The sequence below is a fragment of the Dipteris shenzhenensis genome, chromosome 31, assembly GCF_047967505.1.
Source record: "Dipteris shenzhenensis isolate YYH24624 ecotype China chromosome 31, Dip_SZ_1.0, whole genome shotgun sequence".
NCBI classification, from domain to species: domain Eukaryota; kingdom Viridiplantae; phylum Streptophyta; class Polypodiopsida; order Gleicheniales; family Dipteridaceae; genus Dipteris; species Dipteris shenzhenensis.
The window spans coordinates 21,838,447-21,856,451 of record NC_141626.1 but is presented as its reverse complement, the minus strand read 5'-3'; the positions used below and the strand labels follow the sequence as shown (position 1 = coordinate 21,856,451).

General features: G+C 44.1%; 1 protein-coding gene across 1 annotated transcript in view; it reads left to right on the top strand.

Annotated features, from left to right (window-relative positions):
- LOC147881196 (uncharacterized) overlaps window positions 1-18,005 on the top strand; it is a 117,233-nt gene that overhangs the window by 77,498 nt on the left and 21,730 nt on the right. Inside the window, exon 9 of the mRNA XM_087369712.1 lies at window positions 13,746-14,115. Within this exon, the coding sequence (XP_087225838.1) occupies window positions 13,746-14,115 (370 nt within the window). The remainder of the gene's footprint in view (window positions 1-13,745; window positions 14,116-18,005) is intronic.

Sequence of the window (18,005 nt, the reverse complement as noted above, 5' to 3'; positions counted from 1 at the left end):
GTCATTTGTCTTCGGAGTCTCTTATCTTGTGAATGCCGACGAGTCCTCCCTCATCTTATCTCCTATTCCTTAACATGTTATCAGATCTTGTGCATCAAACACTGTAGTCCAAAAATGATACGTAAATCTAGTATCCCTGTCTGACACTATGGCTCTGGGCAATCCATGCCGACAAAATATGTGATCAATAAACAAATCTGCAGGCAACGTATATGATTAACAAACAAGCCCGCTACTTGCAGGGCACTAACAGACTGCCTGGTTGGAATAAATTGTGCCATTTTGGTAATGGGGTCAACCACGTTTCAGAGGATATGCTAAGCATATGTGTCATTGAGGCAACATATGTGGAACAAATGGTTGCCATTGTTGGAGTTTGCCTATGATAATAGAAAACATTCCTCTACAGGAATGAATCCATTTGAGTTGAACTATGGTTATAGACCAGTGAATCCTACTACGTTTGGAATACCTCAAAAAGTGCCTAGTGCCTCGAACTATGTCATATAGATGCAGGAGATGCTAGCGATTGCGATAGCTAATATCAGCCAAGCTATAGATGGATAGGGCTAAGATATATGTGGATGAAAATAGGTTTTTAAGAGAGTTTAAGGAGAAAGTTTTTCTCAGGATTCCTTAACACTCCACGTCTTTGACTGTGGGAGAGTGTGCTAAGTTATCACCTTGAGATTGTGGGCCATGGTTAATTATAACAAGAATAGGTGAGGCGGCCTATAGGTTGGAATTATCACAGGGTTGTAAGGTGCACCTGGTGGGATCAAAGACTAAGGTCATAGAGACCTTATTCATGTTAATGTGGCAAGCCCGTGGGCAGACTTGTAAATAGTTGGAAGGCCACTCACAGCAGCAGCGTATTGGTCTAGCAAAGCTTACTGTGGCTTGCACAAAATATTTAATTTCTACAACCTTAAAGATCGTCTCGCACAAAATATTTACTTTCTACAACCTTAAAGATCAATCTTAGTGCCTAGTCTATTTCAGGAAAAAAAAGAAGACCAATCTCTGTCACCACAATGTAAATATCCTAAGTCAAAGTACAGTTGACCATTTATCTGATCATAATTCAAGAGTTTTCATATGTGTTAATTATGGTCAAAGAGTTCTTTTAATGGTCAAAGAATTGACTACGGTCAAAGATACTTGACTCTGGTCAAGTAAACCTGAGTTCGGTCGGGGAGACTTGGTTTATTACCAAGAGGGTTAACTACGGTTAACCAGAGAATCACAGAGCTGACTACGGTTAGAGAGTGTTGACTTCGGTCAACGAGACTTGGCATGCGCCAAGAGGGTTAACTACGGTTAACCAAGATGTGCCAACTTCGGTTGGAGAGACTTGACTATAATTAAGGCGCCTCGACCCTTGGTCAAAGCCCCTTAATTATGATCAAGAGTGTTGACTCCGGTCAACCAGAGAATATATATTTTTATATTTGTTATGTGACTAGAATTAGTTCACAGTGTACTATTTGCATGCAAAGCGCTAACAATTAATGGGTACCATGGTGGTGTGCTTAAATTAATTGTTGCAGGTACTAAGAAGAGTTATTTTCCTAAGCGTTACGGGAGCCTAACAAGCATCTAGGAGGCAGTTCATGTGACCAAATGCTTCGAAGACTCCAGAGTTGCCCTTAGTGGCATGTAATTAGGAAAGTAATGTTGAAATTTACTATGGTTTCCTAAGGCAAAGTCACTTTATTTATTATTTACATGATCTATGTATGTGGTATTAGTTTTGTGTTTTGAATATATATGTTGAAAAGAAATGAGTCCCAAGCGGACTGCTCTGCCTGAGCTATACCTGTAAACTCTGGTCCTCTGCCCTGCTGGTCCTCCAAGGTCTCAAGATTGTTGAAGTCACCTCCAACAATCCACGAATCCATGTCTGGGAGAAGCTCTATAAGTGTCCTCCAGAAGGTGGCTCTGCGTCGGAGGTCTGTGGGTGCATAAATGTTGAGGACTCCTATTTTGGAGCCCTCCAACTCTAGGCCAACCCACAGCGCACGGCCTGGGATCAACTTATCATGGCCAAAAACTCCCTGGGCAATCGACTCGCAGACGGACATGCAGACATCACCACTCCTCCCCTGTGCACCGATCGAGGGCTCCCAATAAGTGTGAGAGCGTTCAAGGAGGATCTTCCCGCAACTACGGGTATGAGCCACTGAAAGCTTATGCTCCTGGATCAGGAGCATATCCAAGCGACCAATCACTGCTGGTTGAAGTTCCTGTCTCAAGATAAGCTTCCTAGGACCACGGGTGCCAGAAGAATGAAACCCGTTCACATTCCAGGAAACAAGGTGTAAGCTCATGGTGAGGACTGGTAGGCTGCGAACAACTGTCTGCTCGCGGCCGAGGTCGAAGAAGAGGTTGGTGGTTCGGAATGAAGGCGCTGATGCTTCTGTGAGGGTTTGGAGGGGGAGGCGGGGTCATCCTGCCCGTTCTTCAAAACTTTTAGCAAAGGCGCGAGGCCTTTGGTGCCATGGACAAACGCTTTCTCGAGCCAGCTCGAGATCTCTGAGGTAGTCATCCCGTAGAATGTTTGATAAACCTTCTGTAGTAAGAACACAAGCCTAAAAAGCTTCGAACTTCATGCACAGTTTTCAGCTCTGGCCATTCGGGTCGGCTCCCGTCTTCACTCGTGGTGTTTACCTCCTTGCAAGGAAGGTGGGCGAGCAATGAGCGGAGAGGGAAGTCAGTTAGGAGCAAGAGAACCTGCTCTGATAGCAATGAAACGAGAGTGGAGTGCAAGAAGCAAACAACAAGTTGGAGCAAAATGTAGTATTGCTCAATGGATAAGAGGGAAATTTAAAGGGTGACCTATATGGCCCCCAAGTCAACCACATGGCTGACCAGTGAAGTCAACTCATAGAGTTGACCTGACCTACAAGGCTCATACCAGGGCTAAGTGCTAACATAGGTATCCTGCTTTATTAGCTTTAGCCATATTCTTAGCTATGCTACTCTAAAGCAAGCATCCCTTGCCTTATGCTCAAGTCTCAGCCTAATTTGGCTTACCCTGACTTAGCTAGCACTCCACTGCCAAGTATAGTAGGCTAGCTCACTCCTAGAGATCTAGACCTCATCTGCTAGCTTAGGTCATAGCCCTTAGGATAGAACCTATGCTGACCCCCAGATCTAATCCTAGACCCTTGTCAGCTTGACCTAGGGTTTAGCAAACCCCATAGCCAGTTACGTCTAGTTGTGGACGTAACATTCTTCTTTGCTGCTTGTATAAGTCAGGGTAGGACAACAAACTCGAGTTGCAACTAAGTTACAGCCCTCAACTTTCTATTACAAATTTATGAGTGACCCACTTACTCGTCAGCAAGTCTATGGTCATATGTTACTACCCAGTCACCTTAGAGTAACAAACAGTAGCCCATTGGGTAGGTTTGGCCGCACCCACTCACCAATGGCTGAATGCCCGATACTCCATGGTATCTAGCAACTAGGAGCTACTACCCTGAACTCCCTAGGTGATCCTCATCGCCAAAGAATGAACCTTTCATCTACCAAGTGCGGGCCCAATGGTAAGGTTTTGAATTCTTTGCCACTTGGAAATTCTGATGCACCCCACCCACAATAGCATCTACAACATCCCATACTACTACAGACCACCCATCCAGATGTTAGTATTTGGGTCATCTATGATGTAGACCTGGGTTGGATCCAAGTTCAAGTTAAGGTCTACTGAGATTCAATTTAAGATCTCTAGAAAATCATCTTCCAGATTTTCTCTTCTCTCCCTCTCTTGTAAAGGGATCTCAGACCTATCTTTCATGACCTTGTCCTTGAGGGAGAGGTGCGGGTGGAAACTCAGCCAAGTATCCACTACATAGATTGATGTCATTTGACATTCCAAAACCCTGGCCATAAGGATAACTGTGTCCAGAGTTTTACCAAAAGCTACTAGAAGGATTCCTCATTCCAAGGAGTCAACTTCTCATGTTGCTTCTCTGATAATTATGAATTCTCTCTTTGAGAATCCAAAATTTCTCTGTGTTCACAGGAACATAGAGTCTAAAAGTTGTCTTGTGTTCCCATCTCGTGCTCAATGCAAGCATAAGATCAACTTACTGAGTAAAGTGTGTTCCCATCTCGTGCTCAATGCAAGCATAAGATCAACTTACTAAGCTCCTTTACCAGCTTGCCACTATCCAAGTGAATCCTCGGTTAAGGATATGAAGCATAAAAGGTTCTCATCCATGATCCAAAGAAAGTCAAGTCATCAACTATATAATATCCCTTCAAAATAGCAAGTTGTCCAACCTTCAAGAAATCTTGCCAAATCCGTGGCTTACTCATGACTCATCAAATCAATCATTGTGCCCTTGTTTGTACCATTGACCTTAGTCAATCCCTAGTAATACTTTGCATCCCATACTCCGCAACCCCAGCCAATCTGGCTATTGTTAGGGAGACATAGGTCTAAATAGGCTTAAGGACCTAAGAATGATTTATGATAGGGACACAAGTTGATCTCAATAACAACTTTTATTTTGGATCACATATAAAATTTAAGAACAATGGAAATAGCACAAAAGTTTTCATTCACAAGAGAAGCACATCACAACCTCAATACAAGTAGAGGACCAATCATGGACAGTAAAAGTAATCGTCAATTTATATTTGTGGCATATAAAGATAGACAATTACAAAAGTAGAGCAAATAGGTTATGCTCTATTCCACCCAAAAGATATAAAGTGGTGGTTTACAAAACATCATAATCCAATCCACCTATGGTACCAAAAAAAAAGGTAGATGAATAATCAGGACGTCAAAGAAACTTTTCCTCACAAAGGATTTAATGGAGGTTTTGGGCTGAATAGAGTGGAGGTCCCTTCGATGGTCTTCCGTAGATGGATTGCTCCTAGTCTGGTTTCTAGTGACGAATCCACTGGTGAATGGATGCCTTCTCAGCCTCCCTGCATTTCTTACAATGCAGAGCTTCATTCGCTATTGAGTGTCCAAAGGGTGGAATCTTGTAGTGTTCGAAAGATCTGCATAGCTCCTCCTCCATGCTTTCCAGATCCCAAAGAATCATATTCAGTCGTCGAGGTGTCAACTCAGACTGAACTTCGTCATAGATCTCCATAAAGGAGAGGGGTTCAATTACTGCCTTTCCCTTCCGTGAAATCGACCTTACAGTAGTAGGTAACCCTCCACTGAAAGACAAGGGAAATTCATAGAGTAAACAACTTGCAACCTGTAGAAGATAGTGCGGCTTTGTAAAGCACACTGCATTAGGAGAAGTCTTCTGTCTGCACACCGGAACAAAGCTGCAAGGAATTGCCAGCCCTGAGCTAGAAGGGAGCGAAAAAAACAGACAGGGTGCCCAAAGCTGGTTGACATAACAGGAGAAAGATAGCTGCAGCCCGAGTGCGATCGTAAATAAATAGGGCTCCTCCTACTCGATCCATCGTCTAATATTAGGTGAGCCACAAAAGCAGGCGTGCCAAATCGAGCTCACAATCAATATTATTGGCACGCGACATAAAACAGCTATATACGAAGGGTTGATCAATCTCAGGTGCTGCAAATCCCAAAGGCCAATCATGTGAGGTTCTAACCCCTTTACTTCTTTATCAAGCCCCGCTCATCCAGCAGGCCGATAAACTCTTTCCTCTTGCTTTATTCAGCGTCAATAATAGCTCTTGCTTTTTCAAATAAAGCAAGTCCTAAATTTGTTGAGGGGATACTAAAAGCTGAATCTCGACAAGGCTTCTGTTACAATCTTGTGCTTCCAAAATAGGGCTGCAGACATCAAGCTCGGTGCGTATGTCTATAGCCAAAAAGCCTATCCAGGCATTCCCACATTAAGATTTGTTCTCTCAACCCAAAACCCTTTCTAAACCCTAGTTAAATTTCTCAACCCTATCCTCCTCTTAGACCCCTTGGAGTCGGCTTTAGTCCCCATAATATATGCCCCTAAATCTCAAATCCTCAGGAAATTCGATAGCCCTAGATCATCGAGCATATGTTCTACGTTGATAACGGTCTGAGCACTTGATTCACCTCATCAAGATTCAAGGTCGTCCGCCTTGTCCCGCAGGATTATGGCTTACGCATCCTATGTGTGCAGGGCAGTTCACCCTACTTGCGTCAGCTATAGGCCTAAATCCCGGCAGAGACCTTCTCAACCTTGTGCCAAACGAGAGCCGATATTTGGGTGGGTCAGCCATCTATCGGGTCGCTGTGTAGTCACCACCTAGGATGTTGGGTGGCTGTCTAAGGCGAGAGGCTAGTCGCCTATCTACTTCCCATATATCATGGAAGATAAGCAATCTGATTTCCGAGAATACTCTGCCCAGAGTAATTTGGATGTCCCCTCTAACTAGGCGTTTGGCAACATCAAGGTCATTCGCAAGGATAAGAACCTTGCCAACAAAGATCACAAGTGAATCATTGATAGTTCCCCATGTCTTGTGTAAAAGAGTTCAAGACGTAGGAGAAGATCACCATCAGTGAGGGATTACAAGGTTTTCATCCAAAACTTTCCCTTGAAACCATCAAATGATATGCTCGTCCTGGACTCTACTTGGGTGCATCTTTGCCTAGAGTAAATCCCCTCAAAGTAAGGATCCGAACTCTGGTGCATCTATGGCTAGAGTCAGATCCCATCTCTGGCACATCTTCGCCTACTCCCCTTAGAGTGCGAGGTAGGTTTAACCCTTGCCAGCTTTGGTCAACCCTAGACCCTGCTCTTGTATCCACATCAGCTTCATAACCAGAAACCCTAATAGAACACGAGCCAAGCCCACAAGCAACCCATCCAAGTCAGGCATCTGTCATAGACTCAACCTATAAGGGTTGGCGCTAGCAGCTCACCTCCTACTATAGGCTCAATAACTTTGAGCCACCCTTGAGCTGGAGGTCTAAACCACCTAGACACGAGAGCCAACCAACCTTAGTATTTAGATTTGCGTCCCATACCACAAGCCCTTTACACTAGTTGCTGCCCTCTAGCCAACAGGTTATGGGCACTGAGGAACGCATCCTCTGAACATCTGATAATAAGCCCTTATCCTATACTTATAGGCTAGGTCTCCTACTTTATTGTCTTCAGCCATATTCTTAGCTAGGCTACTCTAAAGCAAGCATCCCTTGCTTTATGCTCAAGTCTCAGCCTAATTTGTCTTACCTTGACTTGGCTAGCACTTCACTGCCAAGGATAGCATGCTAGTTCACTCCTAGTGATCTAGACCTCATCTACTAGCTTAGGTCATAGCCCTAGGTTAGTCCTAACCTTGGGACAGGCCCTATGTTGATCCCCATGTCTAATCCTAGGCCCTTGTCAACCTGGCCTAGGGTTTAGCAAACCCCATAGCCAGTTATGTCTAGTCGTGGACATAACAATGGAGGATGAGGAGCTAGTTGATATGAGGGCAGTAATAAGTATGGATCAGTAGCAAAGAGTGTTGGCATGATGCTCCTGAGTAAGGGATGCAGAGACCACTCACGACATGGAGAGTGACTAGAGCACGTACGGTCACCTCTCCTCAGAGGGGACCGCCAAAGACGAGGTGTCACTCTTGACATTGCCCATCGGATCTAGAGATCGAGGAGACCACGTCCACCGCTGTAGCGCGAGACAACCCGACAGACGCAAATCTGGAATATCCTTACAGCTCACCAGAGAGCCACCATGGTGTCGGATTTTGGGTTTTGAGCCTCAGCTTTCAGCTTGTATCTGAGTTTTGTTTGTTTGAGATTTAACTTAGCATAGCACTCAGCAAGGGCCCTAGCGGGCCCTTTGCTTCAGCTCTTCAAGGCTTTTATGAGCTATTTTGCCTTGGTGTACTTTTTCCCATAGGCCCGCGAGGCCTCCCAAGGATGGTAGTATATTTTTCTTTCTTTCTTTCACTCTCTTTTTTTCCTTGGGAGCTGCCACGCGCCCTCCCTAAAGCAGTTGTACTAGAGGGTTTCTTGCTGTCCCATAGACCTTTTGGTCTCCAGTGGACGTTAATAGACTTTCTTTCTCTCATTTCTTTTTCTTATTTTTTACTCGTTTTCTTCCTTTTTGCTATCAAAGTCTTTGTTGTTTGAGTTACGATTTCAAAGCTTAGTAAGTACTGAGTTTACTGAAGAGATTTCAAAATCTGTCAAAACCCAAATGGTAGCTTATGCTTGGATATTGATGAGAACATCATAGAATTGTTTAAAGTTGCTTTCAAACTCTATTCCTTCCTTTGTTCTTTGTAATTTGCAAGATTGGATATACTCTAGTCTTATGAAGGTATATATATGCTCTCAATGAGAGCCCATCTTACACGTGAGATAGAACTAGGACATGTGACTTCACTAGAGGCACAATGGATCTCACGTCGAGTGACACGACGTAAGAAACGGGCTTTCCTCATGCAGAGGATGGATGAGGTGATCAGCTCCTTTCGCTGAGGAGACCCTAACTACAGGATGGGGACTCTTATTAGAAGGAAAGTCACCCATTCCCATCATAGATCCCACAGTCTGGCACACATATGCTTGCTCCCTATATGATGTCCCAGGTCAGGCACCACCTGATATGTCCTCTATGCCCAAGCCCACCACATGCCATTTGTTTACTCCGCAGAATGTACGAGCTGCCCTTCTCTAGCTTCATAACCGACGATCACCAGATCATGAGGGATTACGCACTGAGCATTTTGCGCATGGGCAAGAGATCTTGACCCCGATATTAGCACAGCTGTTCAACCATGCCGTATGCCATGGCTTCCCACCTACCTGGAGCACCACCACCATACTACCGATACACAAGACAGGTGATCCCATGGACACTGGGAACTACCGTACTCTTATGATTGACCATACTTTGGCTAAGATATATGGGTCGGTACTAGAGAGGGAGATCAGTAGCCACACAGAGGGTCACGGACAACAGGCACTTGGACAGGCAGGATTTCGGAGACAGCACTCCACCCTGGATCACATTTTCACCCTGAGGGCTATTATTGAGGAGACGAAGTTGAGGCATTAGAAAGTCTACACTTGCTTCGTAGACTTTCATAAGGCATTTGACACTGTCCCACGCTGTCGCCTAATCAGGAAGGTTACATGAACTGCAGCTTCCAGTCATCATGATTTCGGGGGTCATGAGTCTATCAGAGGGAGGATACGCACCCCAGGAGGCTTATTAAACTGGATTGAGAGCACCATCGGAGTAAAGCAAGGCTGCCCCCTATCACCAACTCTCTTTGGGCTCTATATCGACGAGATCACTTCTTTTGTCGATCGACTAGGTGGAGAGGGCTCGCTCCTGGTTGACATGATGGTGCAGATACTATTGTATGCCAATGACATAGTCCTCATATCATCCTCAACAGAGGGGCTGCAGAAACATCTAGAGGCTCTGGAGATGTTCTGGGAGAGAGACTTGACAGTTAACCTTGGGAAGACTAAGGTTATGATCTTCAATACTTCGCGAGCAGCAATATCCCGTCACCGTAGTTTCACATACCGGGGCGAGCATGTGGAGATAGTGCAGCCCTACACATATTTGGGGATAGTGTTCATTGGACCAGGTTTCACGATGATCCATGCGGGTACGGCACGACTCACATGAGGACGGGGTGCTCTGGCCCGACTAGAGAGGCGATGCTGCCAGGCACACTTCCAGGACCCCCCGACGAAGGGTTGGCTCTTTGACACACTGGTGAGACCGACTGCCATGTACGTAGCACCTTTTCGGGGGGGTGATATTTCAGCAACGGAGTGGAAGAGATTTGAGAGATTACAGGTGACCATGGGATCCATGATGATTCGGAGTAAACCCTCAGTCCCTCATCAGATTATACAGGCAGAGTTGGCCATGACCCCCCTCTAGGTTGATGCCATCTTCCAGACGGTGACGTCCCTTCACAGAGTTTGTTCCTTACCCAAGTGGAGACTACCGAGGCTAGCATTAGAGTCCTCTAGGCGACTAGCAGAGAGTGGTGTCGATACAGCATGGTACACACGGATATCCACATGGTTTGGTAGTCACGACATTCAAATGGATAGACTTCCTCCCTTTCAATACAGCCTGGAGGCACCACCCAAGATGATCCCACGAGATGGGATCAACCGTATCATACGGTTGGACCTCCTCCAGCTCCATACATCTAGTGCTTGGGGGGGAGAGGAGCTCTCCACCAAGATCCAGCTCTACCATGATCACTTCCTGAGGATCTCAGAGCACGGTCTTGTCATCAGACCTCAGTATCTTGAGGACAGGAGAGTTTCACATGCACTGAGGATCGCCATTGGTCAGTTACGAGTCTCATCACATCAGCTACGAATTGAGGCAGGGAGAGCTGCAGGCATACCCAGAGAGCGGAAGACTTGCACACTATGCCAGATGGGGGAGATCGAGACAGAGGAACATTTTCTATGTGTTTTTCCAGTCTACTATGAGATCCGAGGACGATATCATTGCCTCTTTTAGGAGGGACATGGCTTTGGCCTACTCACACGGCTGATACATTTTCACGATCAGGTCTGTGTTGGGCTCTACCAGCTTGAGATGCGCCAACAAAGAGACACACTGATGTGACATGCCAGAGAGCAGCATGGGCTGATGCCACAGGTCACCATCGAAAGATCACAAACTTTTGTCACATACTTTTATGCATCTGAGTCAGCTGCCAGCGTAGCTGAGGAAGAGGAGCTTGATGAGATGAGAGCATCATGGATCAGCGGTAGGAGTGCCCACCACGATGTGACTAGACGAGGGACGCATACTCCACGTGCGACACGGAGAGAGCCCAGAGTACGCACAATTGAGGTCCGGTCTATCTCATCTCTTCTCAAAGGCGACCCCCAGAGATGAGGCATCACCCTTGACGTAGCCCACCGGATCTAGAGATTGAGGAGATCGTGCCCTCCCCCACGTCGCGAGACAGCTCGACAGACAGAGATACGAGAGCTTCGCACATCTCATCAGAGTGCCACCAGATTATTTGGATATATGGAACTTGAGCATGTACTAGGAGTGCTAGCCCTGAGCACCTGACACACTTCTGTTACTTTGCTACTCTAATATTTTGTTCACTAGTTGAGCATGTTAGCGTTTTAGCTTTTGCTTTCAGTTTTCAGCTTTTAGTTCTCAGCAAGGGTCTTAGTAAACCCTTTGCTTCAGCCCTCTGTGGCTTGTATGAGGTACTCCTTGGATTCGCACTTTGTCTCATAGGCCCACGAGGCCTTTTGCAGACGTTAATATACCTATCTTTCTTTCTCTCTCTCTCTCTCTCTCTCTCTCTCTCTATTTGTTCTCCTCCTATGTATTGATGCCATAATGATCATGATTATGGGGTTTTTCATCATGGGTGTTGATACCCGCTTAGTGGCTCCCCCTCAGCTTATTGTATCAGTGTCTCATAGACCCTTCGGTCTTCCGAATACTTTAATAAACTCTCTCTTTCAAATTAGAGATGGGAAAGCACTTATTAGAGACTTCAAATCCAAACCCAAAGACTCTCAGTCTTAAACTGATGTAATGAAGGTCACTTTCTCAGAATCTAGATGTGTGCTATAATAACTTCGAGCTGAGATGCCATGTGCACTCCTCGACCCTCTGGTGTATCCAAATGTTGTAAGTCATCTTTTTTGGTGTGTGCTTTGTCCCATAGACCCGTGAGGTCTCCCGGCCGTTAATATATCATCTAGAGGTAAACAGTAGCAGGTGGGCAAGACCTAGGAACCCAATTTTGTAAAATTCGCCCCATAGGAGAAGTGGAAAATGAGCAGCACGTACTCCTAAGATGCCGAGCTTATGCACACATAAGAGAAAGCTATGGAGACATCATAGACAACTTGGGTCTCACGCAGAATTTATTACAACATGTATGTATGTATGTATATTTGTATGCGCATGTGCACATGCACACGCACACACTCATAGACTATAGTGAACAATGCACATACATACACATATGATAAATGATTTGATTAAGATGAGGGAAGACAGTGAGAAGGGAATGGCCAAAAATGAAAAAGGTATGAAGGAGAACTAGCTAGCTGTCCAAAACTCCCCCATTAATGCACAACGGCATGCAATATCCACAAAGGATAAGGCCAACAGTAGCCAAGATGCAAGGGAAGGAGAGGTGAGCTGAAAAGATGGGGACGAAAAGAAGAAGAAGAAGAGGAGAGAGGGGGGGGGCGGGGGCGGCGGAGGGGGAGGGCATGGGCTTTGGTATTTTGGTGATATTAGTATGTTCATTGAATGAATAGTGGTGGTTAGATTGGAATGACTTGTTCGATTTTGGGTACTTCTTTTAAAGAGTAGGAATAAGGATCACAATGGCTTTCGTTTGGAGAAGTGGAGACTAAAGCAGATGATACAGAGGCTATAGCATGGGCTTTGGTATTTTTGTGATAGAGAGATTTAAATAAAGAAGTTGAAAGGTCAATAGAGGAAGTGGGCTAAATTAGATTTGACTTCGAGATGATGATGAAAGCAAGTCAAAGCATAATGGCAAATGCATAAAGACCAAATAAATATGGTGAAATAGTCTAAAAATCAAATTTGTTATCACTCTTAGATTCACTCTCAGATTAAGCCATGCAAGATCAAGGTAATTTGTTCACATGAATGTATACTTTGTCATTTATGGCAAGACATCTAGGATGGGAGCTTCGATGATAATGATAATATGACTTTGAGAATGATAAGATGATATCCAATCCGGTAAGGATTGATGTTTCATAAATGTAGGTTTTGTTTAGTAGACGAAGATGGTTTTCATAACTAGTGATCTCCTATTTTCTTGAATGCTAGAAATTAAGGAAATCATCTTGGTGTCTAAATCTACAATTTGGCTTAATAAGATGGAAAAAGGTATGTCTTGTACTATGTGGTTAAGTTTGATCAACTCAATAGTTCGTGAGTGGAATACTTTACACAAATCGATTTGCTATATCCTTAAGGGTGATTTCTCTTATTTCTCTTTAGGGGTATCCCACACAAGATAAGAAGAGAAAATGAGGATAAGAGAAAAGCTTAATAAGAGTCAATGGACTTATGAAATTAATACATGTGAGAAACCCACTAGTCAATTGTTGGAACAGTTACTGCTCAGTTGTTTCTCCATATCCTTCCTTAGTCCACAGGATTTCCCTCACCAAGCACTTTCCTTCTCTGCTCACTGTCTGCCCATAAGCTGGTCCGCTTGGCTATTGTCTTGATTAACTGCTTCTATGTAAGGATCACTCAGGGTGTTGTAATCTTGGTTTCCGACATCATGCAGGGGGGCAGTTGCCACTTCAGAATTTATGTTCTAGCGAAGCAACCTGAGGAGAGTGACATGAGGAACCATTGAATAAGCATGTCCATCTAGTAGCACAGCACCACTGTCGGCTAACTGCTAAACTGTACAAAAAGATGACTGGCATTTTTCCCAGCTCTTCTTGGTGCCGCAAGAGGATAGCCTTTTTCAGGAATGATGGCCCTAGTACCAAAGATTTGTTCTTCGTCATATGAGTTGTGACTTAGTTTGTTTGTAAACTTGAGCAAATCATAGGAGGGAAGTGTTTGCTGAATTGAATAAAATTAGTCTTGGTAGAGCATAGTCTTTGAGCTGCGTAACTGATTTACCTAAATAAAGATTTTTGGTAAGCACTTCCGCATGTAGCAGCATTGAATATTGCACACTCGTGCAAATAAAAAGTTGCATTTTGTTTATCTTTAAACATGTTACAAGAGTTTTTGTGTATTTTTCGAAGTAAATTATTCTCTCACCTGCAGGAGGTACAGGCGTATGCTCCTATACTGTACCTGGCTTATGCAGAAGTAGAACTGTCTGAGCCATCTTTTTCTGCCAAAAGTGAAAGGGGCTCGGCCCACCGAAGAGTTTTGCATATACTCTCATACCTAGGTTGTGGAATGCCTTACACATCTGTAGTATTTGATTCTCTGGTCTCAAGTACTCAACTACTCAAAGCTAAGCGTGGGTTCAAAGATCGGCTTCAAAATGCACGGAAAATATGCCGTCAAGGAGATCTAAGTGATGAGTTGACTGCTTTAATAGCTTGTGCTGCATTATTTGAACTCCTAGCTGATGGTTATCAGGCAGCTGGTTCAGTGTTTGAAGAAAGTCTTGCAATGACTCTTCCAGGTTTGCTCCTTTGATTTACCTCAGCTCAACAGCTCCAAATTTTCTTGTGTTGGTGATACACCTTATGTCTGTGTGAATGTAGTGGGAGGATGTCTAATTATGAAATGGGAGTGGATATTCTTCTATCTGCGAATGTTTTCTGGTCAAGGCTAACTTCATTAGGTCTTCAGCATAGTGTGAAGTTACAGTATGACTACATGGTTTCGTGTTTCAAATAATTGAGAAATTTGAGACCTGAATCATATCCTATTTTAAACGCAGTTAAAGTAGATTATGAATAGAGCACTACTTACATGGCTTTCTGGGGTTCAAATATTTGACAAATATGCAACCTAATGACATCCTTAGTAAAGATGAAACTAACAAATATACAGGTAAATGGAAGTTCACAAAGCTGAAAATTCCTAGCATTCTATAATGATAGGAAGATACAGGGTTAAAGCCAAGATCTCGTTGGATCAAGGTTTAGGGATAGGCTAACCCAAAGGCTGGAAACAACCAGGATTGAGACTAGGCTAACGCAGTATCCTTTGTGATCAAGGCTGGGACATAAGCTAACCTAAGGTGAGGAATAAGCTAAGGTTGAGAGCGGAGCTAGCATAGTTGATGTTTAGATCCTGTGCACTAGGCTTATCCAGGAAAGCAAGGCTAATCTGGGTAAAGCAAGGTTCATGGAAGAGCAAAGCTATTTGAGGCATAGATCCTGTAGCAGGGGTTCGATGCCAAAGATAGTAGTCATATAAATACAAGTCAGGGACTCATTTCATGGGTGTCCTGGGAGAGGGAGCTCCCAAAGATATAGGACCTGTAGACCTTGGACTACGTGGGATGTGACGAGGTCATCCTTTAGGGTGGGAACATGTGGTATGGGATGTAGGTTCTTACTCTTAGCTGAGCTACCCCAAGAGGTCTAAAGCCTAGGGTAGTTAATGTTCTAGAACCCCCTTTTAGCTAATTAGATGTATTGGTAGAGGGATCATGAGGCGAATTTATAAAAGGCTAGTTGAATCAAATCAGAACCAAGGCGAGGTTAGACCAATTAATTTATAATTTAACTGGCCAAACTTTTCCGTTATGTAGCTTTTTGCTTTTCCCATTATTTATACTCCTTGATTGACTATTGTAGGCAATATTAATCAGCCGTCTAGATTAATTTGTGTTTCCTCGTAGGTTTCTCCTTGTCACCTTCCATGCTGCTGTTCTCCCTGACATTCTTACTGCCCCAAGATTTCTAGCCATAATGTTCCGTCAAAAAGACGTTTCCTTTACAATTGTACTTTAATGTGTTCATCTTGCAGCCCATCATCATCATTTATACAAGTTTCTATTTGTTTTCATCCTCTAAGGTGAAATATGAGGTTATCTAGTTGTTGTCCCGAGACTTGTTTTTATGAGAACTTTCTCATCCAAATTAGGTTTCTCAATCCGTTTGAGCTAGTTCTGATTTGGCTTTGTGATTGCATGGAAAGCTGGTGTCTACTGGTTGAAGAAGTTAATCTAAATTGAGTCTCGTTGCGAATTTGGACACCGTCAAAGTTTTTGAAGCTGCTTATCATGTACTTTCCTTCTGGCTCATCTTGCGATCAGTGACAAAGACACAGATTGACCCCAAACCCTGGTGCCCCTTCCAGTATTTCTTAAATTAATTTAGAGATCGTTACACAACAGATATGATTCCTCTTGCAAGTGGGGCATTACACATCCCATTAGGTATCCACATACCATGCATAACCTCTACTGTTCATTGCTCTCACTAAACCTGGCAATAGGCATCCATCTCTATTCCAGATTGATTGCACTCAGCTCGAAACTGTTACTAGCAGCCCACTCAGCCACTCAGTTCCCCATAGCTGTCACTAGCGCCCAATTAGCCATCCATGTTAGACACTACATCTATTCCTACTGCAGATCACGGGAGCAGCACCAATTCTTTCCTCCCAGCCAACCTTGCTGAAGCACACGAGCTGACAGAGAACTACAGTCCGAAAAACATACGTGAATACTTCATTCTCTTCTCTCTCTAGCTTCAACAAGCCCCATCTCCCTAGATGGATCTAGATGCCACATGTCATCATCATAGGGCCTTCCTAATGCAACATTTCACCCCTCTCTTGGGATGCTTTAAAATCCTTTGCCCCTAGGCACATTCCCTGCATTAGGCCCTTAGCCTTAGATCCACCTAGTCTGGTGCTATCAACCCTCACCTAGGACCTTGACATTAATTCCCTCCCGATCATTTACATAAAGCGCAAACAAATATATATTACAAATATAGATCCTTTAAGGGAAATGTCGACTGATTCTTCCGAGGTCATGCTACCTCAGCTAGAGCGTAACATTCCTTCCCTCTTCAGACATCAGCGTCCTCGATGATAAAATCTGGGAACACTCTCTGCAACTGGTACACGGATTCCCAAGTAGCTTCGGATAGAGGCTGACCATGCCATGCAACCAACACCGTGGGTATCTTCCGATTTCGTATTTGCATTGTTCCTTGGGCCAGGATTCTTGTTGGTTTGCGCCTCGCATTATCCTCTATCTCCTGAAACAAAACCACACCTTTGATTAGTGAGTCACCTGTATGTAAAAATTTCTTTAAGCGCGAAACATGAAAAACCGGGTGCACCTTACACCCCTATGGCAATTCTAATTTATAGGCTACCTTGCCTATTCTCTTTAGAATTAACCACGGCCCACAGTATTGAGGTGATAACTTAGCACACTCTCGTGAAGTCAACGACTTCGAGTGCGAAGGAACTTTGAGAAAAACTTTTTCTTTTTCCTTAAATACTCTTATAGACTGGTTTTCATCCGTATACACCTTGGCTCTATCCATAGCCTGGCGGATATTAGCTCTCGCAAGTGCTAGCATCTCCCGCATCTGAACTACAAAGTTCGCAGCACTAGGCACTCTCTGAGGTACTCCAACTATTGTTGGATTTGCTGGTCTATAACCATAGTTCAGCTCAAACGGACTGAACCCCGTAGAGGAATGTTTTCTATCATTGTAGGCAAACTCTAACAATGGCAACCACTTGTCCCATGTATGTTGCCTCAATGACACATATGCCCTCAGCATATCCTCTAAAGTCTGGTTGACTCTCTCCGTCTGACCATCCGTTTCAGGATGATCCCTACTACTCATTCCCAACTCAGTCCTTAGTGTCTCAAATACCGTTGTCCAAAAATGACCGGTAAATCTGACATCTCTGTCTGACACTATGGATCTAGGCAATCCATGAGATGAAATATATGTCTAATAAATAAATCCGCCACTTGCGAGGCACTAACAGACTCTCTAGTCGGAATGAAGTGAGCCATCTTGGTTAGACGATCAACCACCACAAGGATAGAATCATACCCTCCTTGTGTTGTAGACAGCCCTACAATAAAGTCCATGGAAATGCTCTCCCACTTACTCAGTGGTATTTCCAAGGGCTGTAAAAGTCCGGGTGGCTTCACCCGCGCGACCTTACTTACCTGACACGAGAAACACCGTGTCACATATTCATGAATATGCTTTTTCATCTTTGGCCAAAAGAAATCTCGCTTCACGAGATCATATGTCTTCTCGACCCCTGGATGTCCCGCATACGGGCTATCATGGCACTATTGAATGACTCTCTGCCTGAGATCATTCTGACTAGGTACTACAACCTTGCCATTTCTTTCTAGCATACCATCCCTTATGGTATATCTTGCATATGTTTGGCCTTTTCTGGATGCCAGGTCATCCTTTTCATTTTTCCCGGGTTTTAACACATGAGCTTTAGGCCATAAGCTCTGGACAAACTCGTCCACCTTTTGAGTTTCTTTGATCTCGGTCATTAGAGCACTCTCTAATACCGTGAAACTCATATTTTGCATAATGCAAGATAACGCATCAGCAA